Raw genomic sequence first — 25,332 nt, forward strand, 5'->3', positions numbered from 1 at the left:
TGTGGTTTCAAAGTATAGAGCAATCTTCTTCATAAGAAGAAATTGAAATCAACCTTTATATTGGGAAAGTATTTTGTGAAACTTACAAAATTGTTATTACTGAATTATTGCTTAAAACAATGAACAATATATAAAGTCCTTAATTATATTTCTAAAAATCCACGGAGTCTAGGAGATATGTTGCTTTTACTCACCACCACTTTTTTTTAAAAAGCATTCATGGCTTTCCTTCTGTTGATATCTCTTTTGATTTGACAAAGAGAACAATAGGGACAGCATAAGGTCATCATATAGTCATCACAAATAGACCCCTGTTTGAAAATATAAAAGACGTAGAAATGTAAAATTCACCTATTGGGCATTAAGGCTTGTGGGTTTTCAGCCATCTTGGAGAGAAGCAGAAAGCTCTGGTCATTCTGATTCAGAGTTTGGATGGATACATTTAGGAAAATGTTAATTCACTTTTCCATATAATTCTTATCTCTTTTTCTGCCATAAAATGTTTTCCTATACTTTGTAATTCTAAAAATATAAGAAGTTATTCAGCCAAACTATGAAGTATGAGGGTAGCATAAAGGGTTTCAGAAACTAGAGTCTGAAAATTCTTTTCTCCCACATCCTCTCCCTTTCTCAGAAAGCTGCTAAAGGATGTGTTCCACCAAAATGAGGGAATAAACCAAGAAAGAGGATGATGTGGATATAAGAAACAGGAGTTGAACACAGACGAGAAGCCAATGGAATCTCCAGCATCACGATGAAGGGAGATCCCAGGAGGAGAGCTAAGCACTGGGAATAAAGGGCACCTAGTTCAAAGGGTTGGTCAGGGGGTGATTCCATCAAGAAGATGAGAATGATAGAACATCTGATGTGCTCAATGTGTGGGGAAGAGATTCAAAAAACTGGAGAAAAATTTAGGGTCAAGTAAGTACTCAGAAGTAAATGGAGGAAAACTACTAATGAAAAAAACAGTGTTTATTAATACCAGGAAAAACAAAGTATAGAAGGAAAATCAGTCACATTCCCTACCTCACTCAACTCTGAAGCTGAATAAAGCGAACATAGGTATCATAATGTAAATACCACAAGTAGAATTAACTGAAAAATTACATGTAACTATATTGGAAGGAGTGGAGTAGGAGGATGATGCATGCATGTGGTAGCAAAGGGGGAGAAAACAGAACTAAATTCTCTTTCTATAGTACTAGGCCATTAGATAATTCCCCAAACTGAAAACTGAAGAAGTAGCAATACAAGTCTGTGAGTTGGACATATGGAGGAAAACACCTGAAGAATTGGCTCTGGGGAAGGAGGAGGAGGGGTAAGAAGTTTAAGGACTACTGTTTTTCTTTAAAAACTTTATAAAATTAGATAATTTAGAAAATAATTTGCTTCAGAGGTTTGGTAAATAATAAAAAAAATAAAGCTGTATTAGAAAAAAGAGAATCGTGGCATTTAATAGGCCAGAAAGTTTGAGCAGTTTTGGGGAAATATGAAGCAGTCAGGATCATGTTGATGGAGAAAGCAAAACAGGACCATGGAACCTGAAACTGAATGCGTTCATGGGCTGGGTGCTACATAAACCCTGAGCTAGAGACTCTGAGCTCAGAAAGGAGGAAGAACAGGCTGGAGAATGGAAGACAGGGAGGTTAACTGAAGTCTGAGGGATGAGCTAGGCAAGCCAGGTATTTGGTCAAACATTATTCCAGATGTTCCTTGAAGGTATATTTTAGATGACATTAACATTCAAATCAGTAGACTTTCAGTAAAGGAGATTACCCTCCATAATATGGGTGGGCCTCATCCAATTACTTGAAGACCTTAACAGAAAAAAAAGACTAACCTACCCTGAGCAAGAAGGAATTCTGCCAGCAGTGCAGACCACGTGTGGACTTGAACTGCAAGTCTTCTCTGGGTCTCTAGCCTGCCAGCCTACCCTGCAAGTTTTGGACTTGCCAGTCTCCACAATTGTGTGACCCAATTCCTTAAAATAAATCCCTTTCTCTCTCATACACACACACACACACACACACACACACACACTCACCCCTATATATACACACACAGGTATACATATGCATTTACATATCTAGAGAGTGACATATACATGTATGACATATATATGTGTATATAAATATACACAATCACACACACACACACACACCTACCCATGCTATTGGTTCTGTTTCTTCAGAGAACTCTGTCTAATACACTCCTCTACTACAGAAAGTGAAGTAGGTGTAACAGAAGGTACATGCACGGAAAGTAAGAATTGAATACTGACTCGCTCTGTACTACTACTGCATATCTTTGCGCAAATCACTCCACCTCTTAAAACTTTAAAATTCTCATCTGGAAAACATTGTGGACCTATCCACTTTATAGGGATGGTGTGAAGATTAAGTGAGGTAACATATGTAATGCACCTGGGGCATAGTAGGTTCTAAATAATTCTCTCCCATTGTATGATATGCATTGCAAATATGAGAGTGATTTGTTTTCTAGGCTTTTCAACAGAAACCTACGGGGAGGTCACATAACCAGAGGATCTGAGGCTACACCTGAATACAAGGCTGCACATGCTAGGAACGTCTTACCAATCAAACTCAGATGAGGACTACCATCACATGGCCTCCACGCATATAACAATTATTTTGAATGTTGCATATTTGAACAGCACAGTATCGTTAGAGACTTACAGGGATGCCATATCGGGTCCGGTAGAGAGTCCTCATTGCCACACTTGTTCCACACAGACAGCATTCATTCATGTCAGCTGCAACTTGACACCCAAGGCAGATGAAACAAAACGTGCCACAGAGACCTGCACACGTGAAACCAGGGGTAAATGTTACTCCATAGCTGAAAGTTAGCTCACTTGCACAAATGGCAGCCCAAACTACGGGGCCTTTGCCAGAGGCCGTACTGCCAAGTGCATCTTTCATATTTCTGTTCATTTTTTGCGTCAGCTTCTCCCCCAAATCATTTCAGGAATGACTGCACCTTGGAAAGTACCTTTGTTCTTTTCATAGTACCACCTCCATACATTTATTCATTGATTCACTAAAACCTAGCCATGTTCCACACATTATGCTCAGTACTGACAATGCCCCTGACTGAAGCCTCGTAGGAAAGATGGACACTGGGAGGAGTTCTCCAACAGAAACCTGCTTAAGACATCAAGGGGTCACCGACAGAAGTGTGGCCCACAAGGCCCCGAGTAGGAAATGCTGCTTGAGCTGGATGTTGAAGAATGATTAGGAGCTATAAAGGTGGACGAAAGGGAAATGAGCCTCTCTGAGATAACTTGGCATATCCTGGCAAAGGCTAGTGTTCATTCACTCCAGCTAGTGTGGCTGGAGCCCTGAGATGGGGTGGGGATGTAACTGAAGGGCGAGGCAGGTTGGGGACCAGCTGACGGAGAACACTGAAGTGTTTTAGGAGAGAATGATTTCGTCAGATGTACATTTAAGAAAATCTGCCGTGAGGCAATTAAGCTCATAGTAGAACTCGCATATTCATCTAATCGGGTAATAATACTAGGAGTGGGAGAATTTAAATGTTCATCATTACGAAGTTTTACTAATCCCGTCTAATTCTCATTTGGATTTGCAGTGAGAATTAAGTCCTGAGAAGTATCATTCATCACCCCAGGCTACCTAGTAACACAATGAGAGCAAATAAATAAACTCAATTGTTCCATTTTCTATGTAATTTTTCCTTTCTATGCTTCTCAATGGAATTATTAACTTGATGCATCTTAAGATTCATTTTCTCTGGTAAGTTAAAAGTTAATGTATTTTTTCCCTTGTCTGAGAATACTATGTAGACTGGAAACAGAAAATACATTTCAGAGCAAATTTTTTTGGTTGTGTTTGTTTGTATCATGGTTGGTATTGAGAACTAAGCACCATGATCCTCTCTGCTGCTCCCATCTCACTTCCAAACTTCCTTTCCTCCAAGTTCACTTAGAGAGATCCGACTTAGATCTTAGAAGACAAGAGTTAGATATTTTCGCCAATGACAAGCTAATTGCCTTCAGAATTTTTTATTCTCAGGTATGTAAAATACCTAAATGTATAAATTAAAATAGTTTTTTGAGCTTATGCTGAAACCACGGATGAAAACTATTACTTATGTACTGGACATAATGTAATTATAAGATATGAGTTTAATTTATATGTTGTAAGAGCAGTCTTTTAAAAAAAAACAAAAACAAAACAAAACCTAGTTAAACGTAAAATGTTTCTTTTGTTAATGTAAGGTCTACTGATAATCATTGGGCCAGACCCATTCATTGTTAGAATCAAATGGTTCTTTCACTGTTTTCTTAACTCTAGAACTTATTTTAGAGTAAGACTGTTCTTTGAAGGATGCAGATTTAACTTACTACCAGAACAGAGCCTTTTTTGTTATACCATTGCCTGACATTCAGGGTGCCTGTAATATAAGTTAGAAATTTTACTACACTGTAAAGGAGGAATGAGAGAAGGAATTATTCATTGGTAACTCACCTCAATGTTAATTACAGAGGCACTTTCCCCATGTACTTACAGACTCCCCAGTCGCTGAAGCAATCACATATTCCTGACTGCCAGTTGGAGTTTTGGGGTGCAGGAAAAGAACCATATCCGGGTTGAGTCACAATGACCTCTGGCGCCAGAGCTTGCATTTTCAATGCAGGGTCTTAAAAGCTGTGGTCTGAGAAGGAAAAAGTTGGTGTTGGTAGCCTTGAAGTTGCTCTTGAAAGCCTCTCTGTTGAGGCACTATGCTTCAGTGGCTAGTGATGTAATTTAGATGAAGTTGCTTGTTGATCTTTGAAGAACATAATGTCCCTGTCGCCATCCCTCAGAGGACAGAGGTCCTGAGGGGGAAGGAATTCACTTAACTGGTAAGATGAACACATGCTTGTCATGGGTAAGGGAGTGGAAGAGACTTGTTCGTGTACTGTTTTTAGACAGGTACCTGGTATCCACGCGAGACAGGAAAACAAATGACCTATCTGCGATAGTGGTTGGAAGTAGCAAATTATGGAAAACAGATTTCTCTAAATTTGCACCATCCTAAGTTTTCGTGTACCTTCCCCCTTCCCCCTCTAGTTCCTTTATTATGCTCCCTCTTATTTCGGACTTGTTTCTGATTAGCAGTCTTCTGCAGTCTTCCTGCATCCAGGCTGTCCTTCAGTTCTAATTTACTGAGAGCCTGTATCCTCTCTCAGTACTGTGGAACGTGAATGAGACCTGGGTGAGAACATCTTTGCCCAAATCCTGGTTTCTGAAACGGTGTGATCTTGGCTTCATCATTGAACTAGTCATTTAACTTTCTATTTATTAATCTGTAACATGGAAACAGACTCTGACCTACCACCTCACACATGCATTCTAAAGAATTTCCCTTTTTTCCTCTATAAAATGCTACAAACTGCTTTCAGAATAGCGGAAACTTATTGTACATTTATTAGGTTTGCCCTTTTGTATACACTAAAGTGGTTTTTATTTCTGCTTGATTTTTAAAAATGTGCCATGTGGCCTTTTACAATAAAATGGGGGGCGGGTCCTTCCGTGGGTTCCACAGAGAACAAGGTTTTGCATGTAAGAAGGTTCTGGGAAGCGAGCAGGGTCACAGCGGGTGGCCTGAGCCGGTCACTGCGGGGCTGCATGCGTTGTGGGTGTGGACGTGCGGAGGAGGATCCACGTCCAAGGGTAGAATCCTCAGGTGGGAACGACGTAAACGTGCGTCGGCGGCCCTCGGTCTCCGGGGACCTCCCAGGGAGGAGAGCCCAGCAGGCGGGAGCCACCTGCCGGCCCCGCGGTGCACGGGCGCTGTGGCCTCCCAGGCGGAGGGGCGGGGCATCTGCTTGGGGGCGGGGAGTCGGGCGGGCGGGCGCCTGCCCTGGTCTGTCTCCGGGTTCTCAGGGCAGCCAGCACCGAGTCCACCCAGGAGACCGTCCGCCGACGCTCGCGCAGTCAGGGCACGGCCGGCTCGGCTGGGTGGTCCTCGCGGGGCGGCTCGGAGCGGGGAGGGTCCGCGGGGACTCGGCGGGAGCCACCGACCCGGCGTCCAGTCTCAACTGTGACCCTGTGCTGGTCTGAGCAACGCTTTGATCGGAAAGCGAGACGGGAGGAACTGTGACCCTGTGCTGGTCTGAGCACTGCGAAGGGAGCCACATGCCTGTCTTCACCTCCAGCGGACGCAACCGCAGCCCTCGACACTCATTCCGTCAACCTCATGAACCCGGAAGTACGGAAGTAGCGGTCGTTTAGTTTTTGTCGCTTACGCCTTTGACAATAAAAATGTTTTAAAAGGGGTCATGCCCCGGTTAGGTCACTCGGGAGAGCATGATGCTGGTAAACACCGAAGTCAAGGGTTTGGATCCGCTACCCACCAGCTGCCTTAAATGGATGAATGAATCAACGAATGGAAATGAATGAATGAATGAATACATAAGTTGCTATTGGTATTTTTCCCCCTTGGTCCCTAGCCAATGTCTGGCATGCAAGTGGCATTCGGTAAATGCCAGTTGAATGAGTGAATGAATATCCTTTCCACGATTTCTTTCAGAGGAAAAAAACATGTTCATTTAACTCACTTATTTTTCAAGAAGCCTGCACTGTATAAATATTAAAGTAACAGCAATTTGGCGATTTCAGAATAAAAACTGGCCCGCAATTGTCTAATTGGTCTTTCCTTTACCTGTCGTCACTCAGTACATGGCACATGTATTTGTGTTTTCAAATTGGCTGCGTCCAAACTGTCCATATGCTGAGTGCCGTTAGTTTGTATGAAAGGTCACTTCCTCCATCTAGTGGCCTAAACAGTCTTCAGCCCAACAGTCAAAGCTGTTCCCATGTTCTGTTTCTTTCACTACTTTTGACTTCCTCTTTTGAATGTGAAAAATTGTAGAGACCCAGGTGCTTCCGTGTACGTTAGCATCAGGAACTGAAGCAAAATGTGGGTCCACGGGAGGTTTCTAATATTATTGGAAGTTCTTCTCTTGTGGACTTTACCTGCAGTGGGGGAAGGAGGCAGCTCTGCTCAGCCCTGCCCAGCCCTGCCCAGAAAAGCAGTCCTAGAGGGAACTAGCATCCAGGATTTCCATTTGTCACCTTTGGCCTCGTAACTTCTTCCATGGCATTTCTTACTGGAGGTCATACCTCCTTGATATTATAAAACTCAGAGGAGAGAGCAGACACACTCATAAGCAGCTCTGTGATCATTTCAAAATTTTAGGTGTCTTTTAAGTTGTAACAAAATATAAAGCAGAAACAAATGCAAAATGTTCCGAGTAACTGCAATTCTCTTTGTTTCAGCCATTGAGTGTCCAATAGTGTTTAACCTTAGCCATTCAAGGTAAAAGGTCAACAGCAAGTTGAGGGAAAAATACTTCCCTGAATTCTCCTTAGTGATGGGTGATGTTTCTAAGATTTTCTAGGACCTTATGTACAAGCCTGTCTCCTTGGGTCAGTGGAGAACTTACTATGCATAAAAGCCTCCTGGAGACCTTGTTTACAATTAGATCCCTGGATGCTCCTCTTACAGACTGTGATTTAGGTTGGATGGGACAGGGTCCAGGAATGTGTAATGAATACCTGCAGGGCTGCTGCTTTTATGCCACAGGGTGCTATCATGTAAAGCAGAAAAAGGTAGCCCTTCTGTGTAGACACAGCTTGGTGAGCTCGTGGGTGGCTTTGCAGAGATTAGAAAAACAGCATCCATTTCTCCAGGCAGATACAACCCATCTCAGGCCTCACACATGCCGGAGGACTGCATTCCAAGGTAGTTCATCGCCCCTCAGCTGCCCACCCATGCAGTATCTGGCATCCCAGGAGACACCAATGCCAATGCCTTGCAGAGAGCACTTAGCAACCCACGGCCCCTGGCTTTTTCATTTCTCTTCTGTTATTAACTACAGAGCCAATTCAATTTAGCAAATAGTTACTGAGTGCCCAATGTGCGTAACGTCTTTTGCTAGATTTGGTGAGGGCTAAGGAGATGTCTGTAGCTCCCTATCCATGGCCAGCAACTCTGCCCATCACCGTGTGACTACGCAGCTGTTTTGGTTCATGCCATCTTTGATCCTACAAGAGCAGAGTGCGTGATGAAAAAGTCGGCAGGGGCATCTCAGAAAAAGGAAAAGTGGAGACAGGAATAACTGAAATGGGGTTCTTGGTGGACAAGTTTTGAAGATGAGACTAAGATGCCTTTTTTTAGAACGTTCTTTTCATGGAATCTTCTCAATGCCTGAAAATCTTGCAGTATTTGGCTCCCATTTTAAACATCTTAATTTTATACTTTACTCTTAGAACCAACCTTGTACCTGTCTCTCCTGTCTATCTATGAACACCTCGCTCTCAGAAAGGACAGACCACTCTCTTCTTAAAATTAATATTACTAGTATATTGTATTACATTAATTATATGAGTATACTTCAAAAAGTTCATGGCAAAATAGAATTAAAAGATAATATGGATCTTTCCATGGACTTTATGAAGTACCCTGGTGTTAATTATTAATAATTATTGTCAATATTGATGAATCCAGATACTATATATATTACTGAAATTTTTCTCTTCTTTCTATTGTGTATTGATGTTACGTTTTGTTTCTTCTGCTTTGATTAAAACTTTTTCATTTCATAATCTCTCATCTCATTAACTATGAAATGTGAAATATGAAGGGTGACATCTCTCATGTCAATGAAAGACCAGAATTTAATTTTGAAGCCTTCTTATAAGTTTTTCTTTCTTTCATAATGAGATTCAAGGATTCTTATAATTCACTAGCAAAATCCCATCTCCTGTTTCTAAATATTTTTTCCTCTTTTTTTCCCCATTTTTCTCCTTTTCTTTTTTACCTAAATATTTTAAATGGATAAAATTAAATATTTCCAAAGCACAAAGAAATTAGACCTACACAAGTAAACATGCATATATATTGAAATAAAGAGTAAAATCAATAATCAAATCAGTAAATACTCATAGAATGCATAATATGTACTTTCTGTCAAAAGCAGTATTTGATGAATATTCAAGGCTGAGATCTTAAACTACTTTGAAAAGCATGGCAACTAACAAAATGCTTAGCACATAATAGTTGAATTTGACTAAAGTTGCTAAATTTAAAGCAAATAAATAAGAAAATATTGGTCTTTCAGCTGAACCTCAAAATATGGCACACTAGGAAAAAACCCAAGAAAATCAAATAACCCCTAAATAAAAAACATTTTTTAAAGTAGTTCTCAATTTCAAAGTACTTACAGTTAAGAAATACTATCCGAGCAGGAAATCTCTTATGGCCTGGAAGAGAATTTCACTAGATGTGAAAGCAGTGTGAAATGGGAGATGTAACCTTGTGTTTCTATTGCAGTATACAGTACAAAGAACAGATTCAGAGGTTTTCATTGGTCAGTGTAATTCAGGCAGAAGTGGTTTTCAAGGTGTGCTTCTCTTGAGAATGAAAATATCTCTTACCAAACGTGTTCCTTTTCCTACATTGTATTAGGCACACTCCTACTTTTTAGGGGAGAAAAGAGTTGATTCTTTATATAGTTTGGTTGGTTTTACATACCTGGTAGAGCTTACCAATTTTAGAAATTTTAGAAATTTACTTTCCCCCTTTAATGCAATAGATAACTACTATTTAGTGTATCTTTATTGCCATTTTTTTTATTGTGGAGCTTGAGGACAGTAGTATTTGGGAGAAAGCAGGCTATCTGGAAATTCATACCTAATCAGGCATTTCTCTTTTTCTTCCTCCTTCTTTGGAACCCATTGTTTTTTTCTGTCAGTTTGTTTTCCCTAATATCGACTGAACACTTACCATGTGTTAGGTACTTTTCTAAATGCTTTGAATGCAATTAATTTTTTAATTCTCCAACAATTCTGTGAGATACGTACAATTATTACCCCATTTGGCTGACAAGGAAACTGAGGCATAGAAATGTTAAGTGGCTAGTAGATGGCCGCTAGGAATTGGCTGAAACAGGACTCTAATCTGTGTGCTCCAGAGTCCATGCACATACTGCCACACCTTCTTACTCTACAGTCTAACACAACAGCCTCGTTCTAGTGGGAAAGATTTCCCATCCCAAACAAACTGAGAGTGAGTGATAGGAAGGCTGGCCACTCTCATTTCTGAAAGGCTTTGTTAAATAAAATTTTGGGGAGGCCATTGTTTTGGACTAGCCTCCTGCACTAGGCCCCAGCAGAACAGACCAAACCAAACCAAAATGGAGTCGCTTGTGCTAAGTGCCACATAATCAAACTGAACTTTGAAATGGGCCAGTTGTCCAAAAAACAGAAGATTCCAGTCAACCTGAGTCTGTATCATAAGAAAGTCCCCTGTGTTTTAACCCCATGAGGAAAGTAACTTTGAAACAACCAACCTAGTTTTTGTTTTCTGTTTCTTCTTTCTTCAGCAACTTTCTGTCTATAATGCCAATCTCCTCTGCTCAGCTCATCAAAACACTCAATTCTATTTTACAGAATAAGGTGTTACCCGATTCTATAATCACCAATAAAGCCAATTAGATCTTTAAATTCCTTGTAGTTTTGTCTTTTGACAGTTTAAATTATGAAATCAGAAATTCAGACTATGAATAGGTATTTCATAAGGAAAAAACTCAAGTAATAATAATAAAGTAGAAAGAAATTGAATGTGATGTAGTAAAAACAGCCCTAGTTTGGCGCTTAGCTGATGTGAGATAAAATCCTAGTTGAGTGACTTCTTAGCTATGTGACCTCCAGAACTCAACTCAAGAATTGGAACTGGTTTTCTTACCTCTACTTACCACAGTTCTTAAGGAGTCATTCATAATGCTTGGCCCATTTAAATGCTCAATACATGTAAGCGTATATCATTAAAGATGCTCTCTATTCCAAGTATAAACTGAAACACTAATGATTTTTTTTTTTAATTTTACAAAGATGACATCCAGTCTTGACAAGATTTTACAAAACTGATAGACTAGTTGAGTTTTGATGCCATCATAAACTGGAATTATGTCTGAGGAAAGCAGTATTTTGCTGTATGAGGGGTCTTCAAAAAGTCCATGGAAAATGCATGTTATGAAAAAACTATGCATGGAATTCAAAACTTTTTTGCACCCAAATGAACTCACACTGACTTGTTGTAACATGTCTGAGCAGGATCTAGCTTGAGGCACGAAGAAGTATAAGATATCAGCCTGAAAAGAGCCCCTGTCAGAGCAGAATGAAAGCTGCTAAAATTGAAGCAAGAACAAACATCGAAAAACTTTTTCAGCGAAGTCATTTTCTACGTTTGTTTTCTTTCGTTTTTTTAAAAATTGTGGTAAAATATGTAACATAAGGTTGGTCATTTTAACAGTTTTTATAAATACAATTCAGTGGAATTAATTACTTTCATAATGCTGTTTTACCATCACCTCTATCTATTTCCAAAAATTTTTCATCATCCTAAACATGAACTCTGTGCCCATTAAGCAATAACTTCCCATTATTCCTTCCCCCCAGTTTCTGGTAACCTCTAATCTACTTTTGCCTCTAATATTTTTTCTTTTTAATTTATTATTTCTTCACTAGCCCTTGATAATTGTATATATTTACAAAGTAGAATGTGTTATTTGGGTATATTTATACAACGTGCAATGATCATATTGGGGTAATTAGCATATCCATCACCTTAGACATTTGTCATGTGTTTGTGTTGGGAACACCACTAGCTAGTAACTACTAGAAGTTATACAGTAATTTGTTGTTGGCTGTAGTCCCCGTACATTGCTGTAGAACACTAGATCTTATTCTTTCTCTCTACAGTTTTGTATCCATTGACCACCGTCTCCTCATTCGCTCTCCTCCCTCCCCTTACTAGTCTTCAGTAACCACTATTCTACTCTCTAGTTCTATGAGATCAATGAACAAACATCAAAGTCACGATAAATCTCTGGTGGAAGAATGGTGAAATCATTGACATTTTATGACAGTTTCTGACAGCAATCCCCCCCCCCCCATTAGCAGTGTACAAAAGGACGACAACTTGTAAGAAGGGACAAAGCGATGTGGAACATGAAGCCCACGGTGGCACCATCCACATCAATCTGTGAGGAAAAAATCAATTTTGTTTGTGCCCTAATTGAAGAGGACTGACGATTAACAGCAGAAACAATAGCTGCACGGCAGACATCTCGAGTGGTTCAGCTTACACAATTCTGACCGAAAAATTAATGTCGAGCAGACTTTCCACTCAGTGAGTACCAAAACTGTTGTGCCCAGATCAGCTGCAGAGAAGAGCAGAACTTTCAAGGGAAATTTCAAACAACTGGGATCAAGATCCCGAAACACTTCTTTGAGGAACTGTAACAGGAGATGGAAAATGGTTTTACCAGTAGGATCCTGAAGACACAGCACAATCGAAGCCATGGCTACCGAGAGGTGGAAGTGGTCCAGTCGAAGCAAAAACGGACCGTCAACAGCAAGGTCATGGCAAGAATTTTTGGAATGCTAGAGTCATTTTGCTTCTTGACTTTCTTTGGCCATCTGCTTATTCTGAGAATGTTTTGAGAACGTTAGCCAAAGCTTTAGCAGAAAAACACCCAGGACAGCTTCATGGACAGTCCTTCTCTACTAGGACAATATTCCTGCTCATTCCTCTCATTAAACAAGGGCAACTAAAACTGGTACAAGAAATGGGATTTGTTTCTTACCATTTTGGCAGCTGGTCAGTCCATGATCCAGGGGGCACATCTGGTGAGGGCCTTCTTCTTGGTGGGGACTTTCTACAGAATTCTGTTGTGGTGCCACAGCTATGGCTAATGTCTGGAATCCTGTCAACATCTCCAATTGTAGCTCTCTTAATCTTGTTCGTGACGCCAATTGTAAAGCTAGGTGACCATGCCAGTTTTCGGGCTCTTTTACCTGCTGGTAATCCTGCACTGACTGGGCCGATTGTTGAGCTAGGGCTGGGTCTGGAGCTCCCAGACCCCTGAAGCCCATTCACGGACTGGGTCACAGACCCTTCATACACCAGGCTGGGTCACCAGACCCTTTCATGCAGGTCTATGAGCTAGGTAACTGGCCAAAAGGTCCTTGGAGTCATAGGTTGGAAAGCATGGCTGCGCCGGGTGGATGCCCAAGGCAGATGTCCACCTGCCTGATTTGCTAAAACTACTCTCTCTCTCTGAAGAACACAAGAATAGCAACAAAACTAAAAAGATACTTTGGTGCACATGCACACTAACTCCCCCCCACACACAATTTGCTTACAAAGGGTGTACTAAAACCACACCCGACTGGACCTGAGGCGAGGGCCCTGACCAAACTATTCTATTTTCCCAACATCTGTGTTGACACAGAATATCACAGTGTTTCCACATGCATTCTTCCTCTCCTTAGAAAGCCCCCAGTCTACTCCTCAATAACCCATTAACCCATTAACCCATTAATCCATGTCCCACCAAAGATCATTGAGAGTTAATCCCCACTGTGACAGTGTTAAGAGGGTGGGAAATCCTGTTATGGTAATTAAAAGATGGGGACTTCAAGAGGTGATTAGATTGTGAGGACCATGCCTAGTGAAAGGATTAATCCATTGATGGTTTAATGGTGGTCATGGACATGGTTTTGATGGCTTTAAAAAGAGATCATGTGAGAAGCTCTCTCTCTCTGCTCTGCCATTCCCACCATGTGACACCCTGCATCGCTGAATAGTGTCAATAACAACAAGATGTGTTCCTTGGACTTTGGACTTCTCAGCCTCTGAAACTGTAAGCAGTAAATATTGTTTCTGTACAATTACCCAGTTTCAGGTATTCTGTTATAGGCAAAGAAAAGGACTAATACATGGATTAAGTTCCAGCATGAGCTTTGGGGAGGACAAACATGCAAACCATACCAGTGTTGGAGTGAGCAGGACTGGAGCCATGTTGGGACCTAAAACTGCATGGGCTCTAAAAGATTTTAAAAGGATACAGTTTTTTTTTTCTTGGCATGCATTTCTCTGAGTTCCATCTTTTCCCATGGTTATTTGATATTTTGAACCATGGTTATGGGGTAAGATGACATTATTTACATAAATGTAAAGTTGTTTTCCAGTCAGCCTGAATCTGCTACTTGCCACAAGACATGTACTACCCAGACCATGAGATAACAGCAAGGACAGGAGCAGAAACCAGATGGAGCCCTGGAGAGAATTTGCACCTGGCTCCTTGTCCATCCCCCTCCCTCCTGCTTTTCATTTCCCACATTACATTCCCTCAGCTCCTCTTTAAAACCCCTCAGTAGATCTGAGTCTGTGAGATGGCTTCACCCTGTCCATTCTCCTTCAGGTTTACAGGAGAGATGGGTGAGCCTAACTTGTCTCCTCAGGTCATCAGTATTTCTGAATAAAATGTGACTCTATTTTCACCTACATTTGACTTTTGACTGGTTTGTTTTTGAAAGGAGGCAGGCAGTCGGGCCTGTGCCCAGTAACAAAATTTGTAGAGCTTCTGCCAGGAGGTGGGTGTGCCCAGTAATAAATTTTGGCAAGCCAAGCTAGGAGCTGAGTGCCCTCCTGTACCAGCAGGGGCTATTATAAAATCTCACATTTTGTGGCCTTCGTCCCTCAATTTTTTAAAAATAGTTAAAACTTTATTGTATTTCTATATACTTGCAACAAACAATCAGAAAAAAAAATTAAATACAATTTATACAGACATCAAAAAACACTAAATTTCTAGGGATATGTCTAAGAAAATGTGCAAGATTCCTATGCTGAACTGGCAACATGTTCCAGAGGGAAATTTAAAAAGGCTTGAAAAAAAACACTTTAAGATCTGAAGTTGGATATATGACATATGTGCATATATGGTTTTATTTTTTCTCTTTGCACTAGACTTTCTGAACAGGCTACGTAGACTTACTATACTATGCAAAAAAAGCAGAGCCAGTGTTTCAGTTTTAAAACATGTTCCCCAAATTCCTTGATATTTCTTACATCTGAAGGTGAGAACTGTGTGCTCTTCTCATGATTCTAAATTCTGTGACTTCTTGGTCATAGAACACAGCAGGCAGAAGTGACTCTGGCCATTTTCTGGGCCAGGCCTAAATAGCCTCTTCTGTTTCCTGTCTCTTGGGATGTTTCCATTTAGAACCCAGCAGCCCACTGCGAGGCCCATGTGGAGAAAAACTGAAACCCAGATGACAACCCCCACTGAACTGCCAGCTAACAGTCAGCACAAAGTTGTCAACCATCCTGAAAACAGATCCCTCCGCTCAGCCACCCCAGCTGAGGCCACTGTGTAATAGATGTACTGTCTTCTCTGAGCTCTGCACAAATTACAGATTCATGAGCAAAATAAATGATTGCAGGTTTAAGCCATTAAGTTGTGGAAAGGTTTGCTTCCAGAAACAGAAAACTGATGAAGCTGAGGGTAAACAATATAATACAGATTTTTTAAAAAATTACCATGAAACAGGGGAATTTGGCAGTTGAACAAATTTCTTCCCGCTGCCTCCAGTTCCCCATGAATAACAGCCTTAAGAAATTAACATGAAAATTGAAAAGAGAAAAAATTTACCCCATTCTATTACCCATTAATTTCTAAAGAAACAATGATATATTATCTTCCTATCTCCAATCTGTGGTCTGTATTTTCATAAAGCATTTTTACACTATCACAAATAAAAGTCACCTTTTCTTACTCTTGATTTGACACCAATGTGGCAGGTGGCTTCTATATTTACATGTTATGTACTGCACTTTATCTTCTGGTCTTATTTCCTCCAAGGTGTGTCTTTGTATGAGCCCTTATATCTAGCACGCCCATGTAATAACAAAAGGTGTTCAATAAATGACTGTTAAATGATGAGTGAATTAACGAGTACAAGCAAACATTATGAATGGACTTTGCATTTATCAGCAATTTATTTAATCTCCTGGTTTCCAACTTACTGCTCCCCTACACATGTATAAACACGTAGGGTTTAATTTGTTGGTGTACGTAAATCAGGAGAAAATTCAAACAAAAAGCTGCGGGTGGACACAGGGGTTGCCAAGGGTTGGGGGGTGAGAAGATGGGAAGTGGCCACTAACGGGCACAGGGATTTCTCAAGAAAATGTTCTGGGATTAGGTAATAGTGATGGTTGCATGACTTTGTGAACAAACCCAAACCCACTAAGTTATACTTCAAAGAGGTGAATTTTATTGTACGTGAATTATATCTTGATTTTTAAAAAACTGTGAGTTAGAAATTCTTTTCATTCTTTAAAAATTAATAGGGCTGACTGATTGGCTCACTTGCTTAGAGTGTGGTGCAGATAACACCAAGGTCAAGGGTTCGGATCTCCTTAAAAACAGCAAACAAATTAATTAATTAGCGACTGGAGTTAAACTCTTTATTCAATGCATTTATCTAATCAGAATCTCGAATAACTAAAACTATCATTTTGTTGAACAGAGGGCCAGTTTCTTCTGAAATTATAATCAATTACTATCTTTGCAACCAGAAAATTGGCCATTCTATAAATATTTTCATCAAAAAGTTAAACATTTCCAGATGTGAGTAAGGGCAAAACACTTAAATTCCTTAACAGGCTTTTATCAGGTCAAGTGTAAATTGATTTTTAATTTTCTTTCCCTTACTCTGGGCCCACTGCTATAAACATTGTCCGAAATCATGGCATTTCTCCAGATGAAGTAATAGCCTGTCCTAAAAGGACTGTGATGTCAAAGATCATTTTGGTTTATTATCTCTTGTTTTGTAGTTAAAGCTTACAAACTAAATACAAATCATTAAACTTAATGAGAAGAGAAGACTGAAGAGTCTGTATCCACCAGCGTTGAAGAGGCAGCTTTGACAGTAAGAGCAATGCAGAGAAGTAGTCCAAGCTCACAGAGTTATTTCCCTCACCAAGCATTCTCACAGTGGGAAGGAAAATAAAACAGAGACCATAAGATTTACAGCTCACTTGGTAAAGGAGAAGATGCACATCACAAGAGTGCTATCTGTGGACATTTATTTCTGTGGTTAGGCCCTTGTCCACTTCAAGCTCAGGCCGTACCTTAAGTCAGTTCATGTCTGATGAAATACATTCCTGGAAGGTTACAACTGAGAATATGGTTTTATGATTTTAAGTTTGTGCTGTGGAAGAGGTTGTGACAGTTCCTCCTGGGAAAAACTGTCTTTACTGGGGGCTACTAACTGCAGCTAGATGGAAGACTCATTTCTTGGGGGAACACTGCCTCCATGCTCAATGGCTAGGAGTTGTGTGGAGGCTGAGTTTTCTTCATGAAATCTGGGCGCTCTCTTTAGGGAGAGAACATGAAATAGAAACCCACTTACCTGCTCTCTGCCCGCCTCCAACCAAAAACAAAACAAAAAAACAAGAGCCTGAGAGAAAGGGATATAAAGAGCCCTCAGAAATGACCAGAACCGGGAACTTGAACAGGGTTCGGTCTCTATTTCTGTTTCCCATCTTTGTTCTTTTGAATGGCAGACTGGCTGTTTCTGGAATAGGGAGTGGCTGGGGCTCTGTGTAGACACAAATCGCATTAGATAACAGGGGTCCTCTCTGTTGTCTGGAGTGGAAACTGCAATGATTCAACCTGTGATGGCACGGGTTTGATGGCACTTGGAGACATGTGATGAAGAAGCCACAGTGCTCCGGTGTGCGCCTTGGTCCTTATACATGGGCCCAGGAGGACCCCGGGATCTCAGCTGTGTGTTCTGAAGTGACTGCCTCACACCAGTGCTGTTGCTGGACTCGACGCTGTTATTGGGCCTGTGGATGCTCCCGAGATCTTGAACTTCCCCTCCAGTATCAAGGAATCCCGATTCATCTCAGCTTTCTCCCCATCCCAACCAGGAAAGAAAACCATGGTGTATATGAGAAACTGTAGCTATGGCGGAAGCTTCCAGAAGGCTCTAGAAACTTTAGTGATTATGCAAAGCTGCCAATTCTTGACCAAGGGGAAAAAAAGAACATTTAATGAAAACAGTGAGAGAAAAAGTCTTGAGGACTCCCTAGGAAAGCTTGTAATTTGGTACACCTTAAAACTTAAAAATATTTGCTCAACATTCCAATCTCCTTCCCTCATTATGGAGAAATTTAATCTTTAAGAAGTTGAAAACAATTTTTTTTTTTTGAGATTACAAGGATTTTATGAGGTATATGTCAGAAAACTATGGGTGAGGGAACAAGAAACAAATGTATATTTCACAATATCACAGTCCACCTCCAGTGTTCAAACGTGGATCCCTTATACTCAAATCATATACAACTCGAGAGATACCAGCTCACTGCTAGAATCTCATTCAATCATTAATAATTAGTCCTCTCCATCATCATGTCACATGAAAATGTCTCACAGGGTGAGACCACCCAGGTTTGCAGGATTCCATTTCATCTTGTCAGGTTCCAAAAGCAAAAGTGGTCTCAGAAAACATATAACATTACCATTTCAGGCATCTGGTATAATTGAGCTAATAGACAATATCAACTTTTTAAAAAATGGTTTATTTTGTTTACACATTGCAATTGTACCTAATTATGGAGTAAAAGCTGATGTTTTGATACATGCATATTTTGTATAATGATTGGGTGAGGGTAGTTAGTGTATCCATCACCTCGAAGTTGAAAACAATTTAAGATGCTAGTGATGGCAAATTATAGCAAATGCTTAAGAACCTGAGAATTGCAAGATTTTCTCCAGAAAAATCTGTGTTTTTAAAAAAATTGTTTTTATTTTTCTTCAGAGTAGTACATGAAAATGATTAAAAATTTTCCAGGGGGCCGACCCTGTGGCGCAGTCGGAAGAGTGCGGCGCTGGGAGTGCCGGAGCTCTCCCGCCGCGGTTCAGATCCTATATAGGGATGGCCGGTGAGCTCACTGGCTGAGCGTGGTGCGGCCGGTCACAAAAAGCACAAAAAAAAAAAAATTTTTTTTCCAGGAACACAGAAGGCTTTATAATGAGAAGCAGCAGTCTGCTGTTCCATGTTTCTACAGTCTCAATCCTGCTCCATGGAGGGAACTAATTTTAACTCTTTTAATTGTTTCTGTTTCTGTTTTTGGTTTTTCTGGGTTTTCTGTTCATGTCTCTGAATAGTATATTATACTGTTATTTCTTAATTAATAATTTTAGACGTTACCTACGACTTTCTACATGATAGAGGGGGATGTTGCTCATTTGCAGGTTCTCCCTCCCCCCCAATATAGCTACAGCGCTATTTGTAGTTCCTACTTTAATTCCTTTATAACCTTAAATACTATACTGAGACCTTTATTTTTGGTTCTCTCTAGACAGTATCCCTTGGCTTCCCCTTTTGTAAGACAAGCAAAACAGTGTCCCTGTGATTCCCTTCTCTTCTCCTCATTGCTACTGCCCAGCTTCTGTCATCTGTGTTTTAATATTTTATATTATATATTTTCAAAGTTGATAAGACTTTCACCCTGTTCTATAACCAAAATTAAGTAATTTGTATTTTGCACAATGATTGAATATAAATAGTTAAAAAAGCAATGTTAACATTACAGTGACTGTGTGATTATTGTGTAGGGGCCAGCCAAGTGTCGTTTTCCTTCACTATTTAATCAACACTAATGTAGCCTTCACTAATTGCTGGCCCAGTCCACAGTTATCAACTAACTTAATTCTCATAACATCCGTATGAGGAAGCACTATTATGAACCTTATTTCATGAGTAGTTCAGCAACCTTAGTTAAAAGTTGCTGAACTACTCTTAAAATAAGGTTAATAATAAACAATAATGAAGTTAATTGATGAGGTCAGGAATTTTTTTTCCTTTGAAGTTTCTGATAATTTTTATTTTTCTTCTTTCCTTACTTACTGTAATCATCTCTTCAATGCTAGTTTCAAATCTTTGGAATTCTGTTTTCCCTGGATAGTTCCTTCCTGAAACCTCTTTGTAGAGGGTTAGAAATTGTGATTCTCATTTGATTATTAGATAGAGTTTTTTAGCTAAAAACTTATGGGATAAAAATCCTCAGCTAGGAGGCAAGAGCCCATCAAATCAACTCTAATCACTGTTTAGGTAAGGGATTGTAAGCGCTGATTGTTAACTGGTTGTTAACACAATGATCTCATTAAAAGATTTTGAAGGAATTGCTGCAGGAAAATAGTAAGAAATGTTTGCTGAAGGGAAAATTTTTCTTTTAATGGAAACTTAAACAATACAGATATATAAAATCATAGGAATGTAATGATTGTTTTAGCTGCTATAAAAAGTTATGTCTTAAAGATAATGATCATATATATAATATATGTACATAATATGTACATATATATACAGAATAAGTGTAATTAGCTTAACATTTCACTAATTGGTATGTCACGCTGTTAGTTTTAATGATGTTGCTATGTTCCATTGTCTAAGACATACTTAGCCATGGATAATAATTGTCACACAGCCAGTGTCTGTATGTTCTTTTTTGAAATGATTAAATCAACTGATTTTTCTTGTGAAGCTTCCTTGTCTTTACAATAAAAACAGAAGCTAATTTTGAATCGGCGCTGTACCCAGTTTCTCCTGACAGAGAAGTTGCTGAGGTGCAGCCCCTTAGGGCTTCTCATTGCATCTATACTGCTTTGAGTAATTTCTTTTACGTCTCTGTTACACAGCGAGAAGTATAACACCTCTTCCCTCTTCCACCAGTTTGGGTGGGTTGTTCTTTAGACCTGCTGTGCTTCTATCCAGCTGAAGTTTTTCTTTATTTCTCCCTGGGGTTTTCTAGCTACCTGGTCATTGTCTTTTGTGGTTTATTCTCTCATTTGTCTAGACCACATTCTAATGTGACTTCCTAAGACTGGGGTGGGCAGCGGGAGGGTGGGAAGTACATTTTTTGAGTCCCTCCATGACTGAAAATATTTTTATTTTTTTCTATCACTCTTATAGTTTGATTATATTTAGAATTCTATGTTTAAAAAATTTCCCTATGGGAGGGGTGTAATAGAAGTGGGGACACAGCCAATCCTAAAGAAGGGAAGAAAGAAGAAGGGGAAAGAGAGAAATAGAAATAAATAAAAAGCAGAAAATAAGATGATAGGTCCCCCCCAACATATCAGCAATCATATTATATACATCAGTTAAAATAGAAAAATTCTCAGATCAGATTTTAAAAATAAACAAATCTAGCTATAAGTTCTTACCCAAACCTGCAGGAGCATATTACACAGAATATGTAAGTCAAAGGATAGATAAAGGTCTACACGACAACTAGCCAAAAAGAACCTGGTTGGCTGTACTAATATTTGACAAATAATATTCTAGTGCAGTAAAAGTGAATGAGCCTCACCTGTCTGCATCAACATGAGTGAGCTCAAAAATACAACGGAGTGGAAAATAGCATGTCAGAGGAATACATCTAGTATGACATTTATAGAAATTTCATAAATGAATATATCCTATGATATATATTTTAAATAGAAATTATACTGATGAGAAATATGTGCGTTTATGGTAAAACTGTAAAGAAAATCAAGGAAGTTACTAGTGCAAAATTCAGACTGCCTCTGCCAGGGAAGAGGCAACAAGACAAGGGCTGGGCCCCAACTTGTGTCACAGGTACTGGTAATATCCATTATCTTTAGCATTGTGGTGGGTTCATGGATGTTCATCTTATTAGTATTTGTGAGCCATGCTTGCATGTTATGTGCACTCTGGTCTAGAGATTTCCTTCAGAATTTTGAAGGTCTTGCTCCATGTTCTTCTATTATCTGATATGGATGATGAGAGAGCAGTTGAATTCTTATTCCTTTGGGAGTTGTTGATTTTTGTAAGATTTTAGGTTTTCTTTTTTATGCTTTTGTTTCTGAAATTTCACAATGAGGTGTCTAGTGGTAGATTTTTTCCATTTCATTGTACTGACCCTTCCTGGACCCTTTTACTCCAAAGACTCATGTCCTTTGGTGCTGGGAAAAATCTCCTACATTACCTCTTTCAGTTATTGCTTCTGATTTCAGGGCATGTCTTAATTCCATTTTCCATTGTTTTTCATGTTTCTGAAACAAAAGTCTCCAGGGTCTCCAAGAAAGAGTGTCTCCCCACTTCTTTCTGTTTCCTCTACAAGTGTTCTAGAATATAGCTTCCTCTGTTTCTTCTCAGTTACCATTCCCCCAGTTACTTTATGTCTTCCAGAAATTTGTTGAACTCTCTCCTGTCTGCTAGTGACCCTCCTCCCAGTGTCTTGGTTTGAACTAGAAGTCTCCAGGAATGTTTTTTTAAATGCTAACCTATTCCTGGCTTGTTATAGGTCAGACTGAAGAGACTTGATATGCACTGTATCCCGAGAGTGAGCAGATGGGGATAATGTCGGAACAGGGGATAAAGGAACATGAAAGCATGATTATTTCCATTAGCCTCAGCGACTCAGATGAACACATCTACTGTATTTTGTTGGGTGAGCTTTTACACCCAATAGATTGTTGATACTTAGGTGTGTTACACTTTGTAGTTGACAAACCCTGTTCCTACACCAGCATATTGTCTTTTTTGAACCTTGAAATACATAGAATAGCAGAAAGGTTTAGTGATGTGGAATCTGAGGCTGAGAAAGGCCAAATGATCTGCTTAAGTCACAAACTGGCAAGGGCATCACTGGGGCTTGGATTTCTTTGTGGGCTGCTCTGCTCTGTCTTTGCCAGCCCCTCAATATTGAAGCTACCTTGGGCTCTGACCTTTGCCCCACCCTGCACACTCTCACACTCCCCCTGGGCAATGTCATTCTCTTCCAGTTTTAACTATCAGCTGGACGCTGATAATTTCTACATCTGTGTCTCCATCCCAGACCACTGTTTTTGAGTTCATACACTCATATGCCAGCTAAATGATGCCTCATGGGCATCTCACATTCAGCATGTCCCCACCCAAACTCTGAGTTATTTATTTCTCTCAAGCCTTCTCCTCTTCCTACATCTTTTTCCTCCCTCCCTCTTTCCTTCCCTCCCTCCCCATCTCTATTTCTCTCTTGCTGTCACTTTTTTTCTTTTTTTCTTTCTGAAAATTCAAGGTTTTCTACTTGATTACTATTCTAAGTTTCAATTTCAGGACTTTAATGGATGAGAAAATATGTACTTTTCATTGAAGAATGGTAGCAAATAAAAACATCCATTTGAGGAAAATCTACAGCAATCAAAACTTTAAAGAACATACTGATTACACTCTGAAACTAATAAAAAGTAAATTGACCATAAAAGAACTAATTTGGCATTTAAATACAAAATGTTTATCAGTATGAGTTATAGGAAAATGGACTAAATTTATATGTAACATTTCAAAATGCTTGTGTGTCCTCAGTAGACATGACCTGCACTCTGAATTCTTTGGGAAGGAATTGTCTTCTGTTCAGCAGGAATTTTGTTTTGTCCGATTTTTTCATTTCCATCTTACCAAAAAGACCTTTCTCTTCTTGCTTTTTTTCTGACATTTGCTTTTTAGGGTATAAACTTTATCCAGATCTGTGCAGTTCAGCTATTGCTATGTGTATCAGAAAACAGAGACCTGGGTGTAGAGACTGGGTCTTGGTGGAGACAGGACTCGAAACACGGGAAGGTTATTGTGACCAGGCAGGACCCCAGTCATGGAAGTTGGGAGTGTTGGACAGGGTGTTATTAATCAGGAATATGGGTCCAGAGAAAGAAGACAAGGGTCCTGTCCTTGGGTGTGGGAGTCACGTGGGGCATTAGCAGATAGCTCCGTGTGTTTACTGATCTCATCTTCTTGCAAACGTTTCATGATTAGAGATTCTGGGACCCAATGTGCGGAGGCCCGTAGCAGTGGGCGGAATTTAAAAGTAAACAGGGAAAGAGGAGTGGGGCTTCCACTGTAAAGGGATTGTATCATCTTCCGAGTCGAGGTGAAATGCAATGGGTTTTAGTCCTTAGATCCAAGAACTAAGAAGGAAACCAAAAAGAGCATGCTTAGAACATTCTAGTTCTGGGTACCAGGTTTTTGGTGTTGGAAAGCACCAGTAAAAAGGTAAGAAGCCATTCAAACCACAGCAAGAAGGGATATGCAAAGTATGAGGAAAGGAGAAAAGGAGAGAATGAGTAGTGCTAGGAAAAGCCATGGAATGGGCTACTTTTCATAGTTTTGAAGATCCTCTCTCTGGAAAGGTTTGGTTGGGTTCTTATTGACCCCCTGGCAGATGCTCCAGAAGGGAGTCCTGCTCTGCGGAAGAGACTTTGAGTGATCCAGGGAGGTCTAGTCTGGCAAGTAAGATCTATGATGGTATATCGTTGACTAATTGAAATAACTTTGAACTCCAGTTTTTGATAGCAACTATTAAAAAAAAATGTTTAGTAATACAATTCCCAATTTACAGTGTATACAGGGAGAGAGATCTACAGTAAATTCAGTTTATAAGCAGTTAGGAGCTCATGGTGAGATTAAGAGTGAGTTATCTTTTATGAAGCTTTTTTTTCCTGTTGCTATGGTGATTTTGTTTCTCATCTAACAGAGTAATCATGTGGGACAAAGAGTGGACAAATAAATAGTAGTGTTACAAATCTTCTAATGTTGTGAGCCTTATCTGATAGAGAAGTGGATATTCAGACTGAAGACAATTCATTCTCTTAGCTTTCTCTTTCCCCCTCTGAAATAATCCAAAATCCTTTAACTCATCTTCATAGTTTTTTGTCTTTAATTCATTATTTACTTTTTATTCCTTTTATCTTTTAAACTTTAATGAAACCAACATTTATTGAATACGCACTATGTGCCACAGGAAGAACTAAATATTCATATTCAATAAGATCTAATTACTCTTCTGTTCTAACATGTCTATGTCTGCCTTTTACCCCAGGTAGTTTTTAGGGGAAAAAGCTCTCACTACCATTTGCTGAGAAAACTAGCGAAACCTGTAGAAAACACACCCTGATTCTAAGTCTGTTTCATTATACATAGAATATAGAGAAGAAAAAATATGAGTGATTCCATTGTTGCTGTGGATTGATTGAATCGTGTCCCCAAAGTTCATATATTAGAAGCTTCATCCTCACTGTAACTGTTGAGGGTGGGAAATCCTATTATGGTCATTGAAAGGTGGGGTCTTGAAGAGGTGACTAGATTGTAGGACGATGCCATAGTGTTCAGGGGCGTGATTCTGAGGGCTTTAAAAGAAGAGCACAGGAGAGGTTAGTCACTCTCTGCTCTGCCATCTTCTGCCATGTGAGACCCCTGGGTCACTGTCGCCACCTACACCCTCAACAGGTGTGTTCTCTGGATTCTGGGCTTCCCGGCCTCGAAAACTGTAAGCGATAAATTTTGTTTTTTTAATAAATTACCCAGTTCCAAGTATTTTGTTACAAACAATAGAAAAGGACAAATACAGTGGTGGAATGGTGAGCACTATGGACTATGA

At 39.8% G+C, this 25,332-nt stretch overlaps 2 protein-coding genes across 2 annotated transcripts in view; one reads left to right on the top strand and one right to left on the bottom strand.

The window, feature by feature from the left end:
- COPS4 (COP9 signalosome subunit 4) overlaps nucleotides 1-25,332 on the top strand; it is a 98,178-nt gene that overhangs the window by 52,594 nt on the left and 20,252 nt on the right. The gene's annotated exons all lie outside the window — the stretch shown is intronic.
- On the bottom strand, nucleotides 207-4,669 carry LOC134386614 (placenta-specific gene 8 protein-like). Its single transcript, XM_063108830.1, has 3 exons — nucleotides 4,552-4,669; nucleotides 2,697-2,821; nucleotides 207-311 (listed from the first exon to the last, which is right to left on the bottom strand). The coding sequence occupies exons 1-3, from the start codon at nucleotides 4,667-4,669 to the stop codon at nucleotides 207-209; spliced, it is 348 nt and encodes a 115-aa protein (XP_062964900.1).

This window comes from Cynocephalus volans, chromosome 9, assembly GCF_027409185.1.
Source record: "Cynocephalus volans isolate mCynVol1 chromosome 9, mCynVol1.pri, whole genome shotgun sequence".
NCBI classification, from domain to species: Eukaryota; Metazoa; Chordata; class Mammalia; order Dermoptera; family Cynocephalidae; genus Cynocephalus; species Cynocephalus volans.

What these genes read in the sequence shown, in the direction of transcription:
- LOC134386614 (XM_063108830.1), bottom strand. Translation starts at nt 4,669, where the DNA reads ATGCAAGCTCTGGCGCCAGAGGTCATTGTGACTCAACCCGGATATGGT. An exon ending in CTTCAGCGACTGGGGAGTCT is followed by an intron (nt 2,822 to 4,551) that starts GTAAGTACATGG and finishes TCACGTGTGCAG; the next exon opens with GTCTCTGTGGCACGTTTTGT. An exon ending in GGACCCGATATGGCATCCCT is followed by an intron (nt 312 to 2,696) that starts GTAAGTCTCTAA and finishes ATTTTCAAACAG; the next exon opens with GGGTCTATTTGTGATGACTA.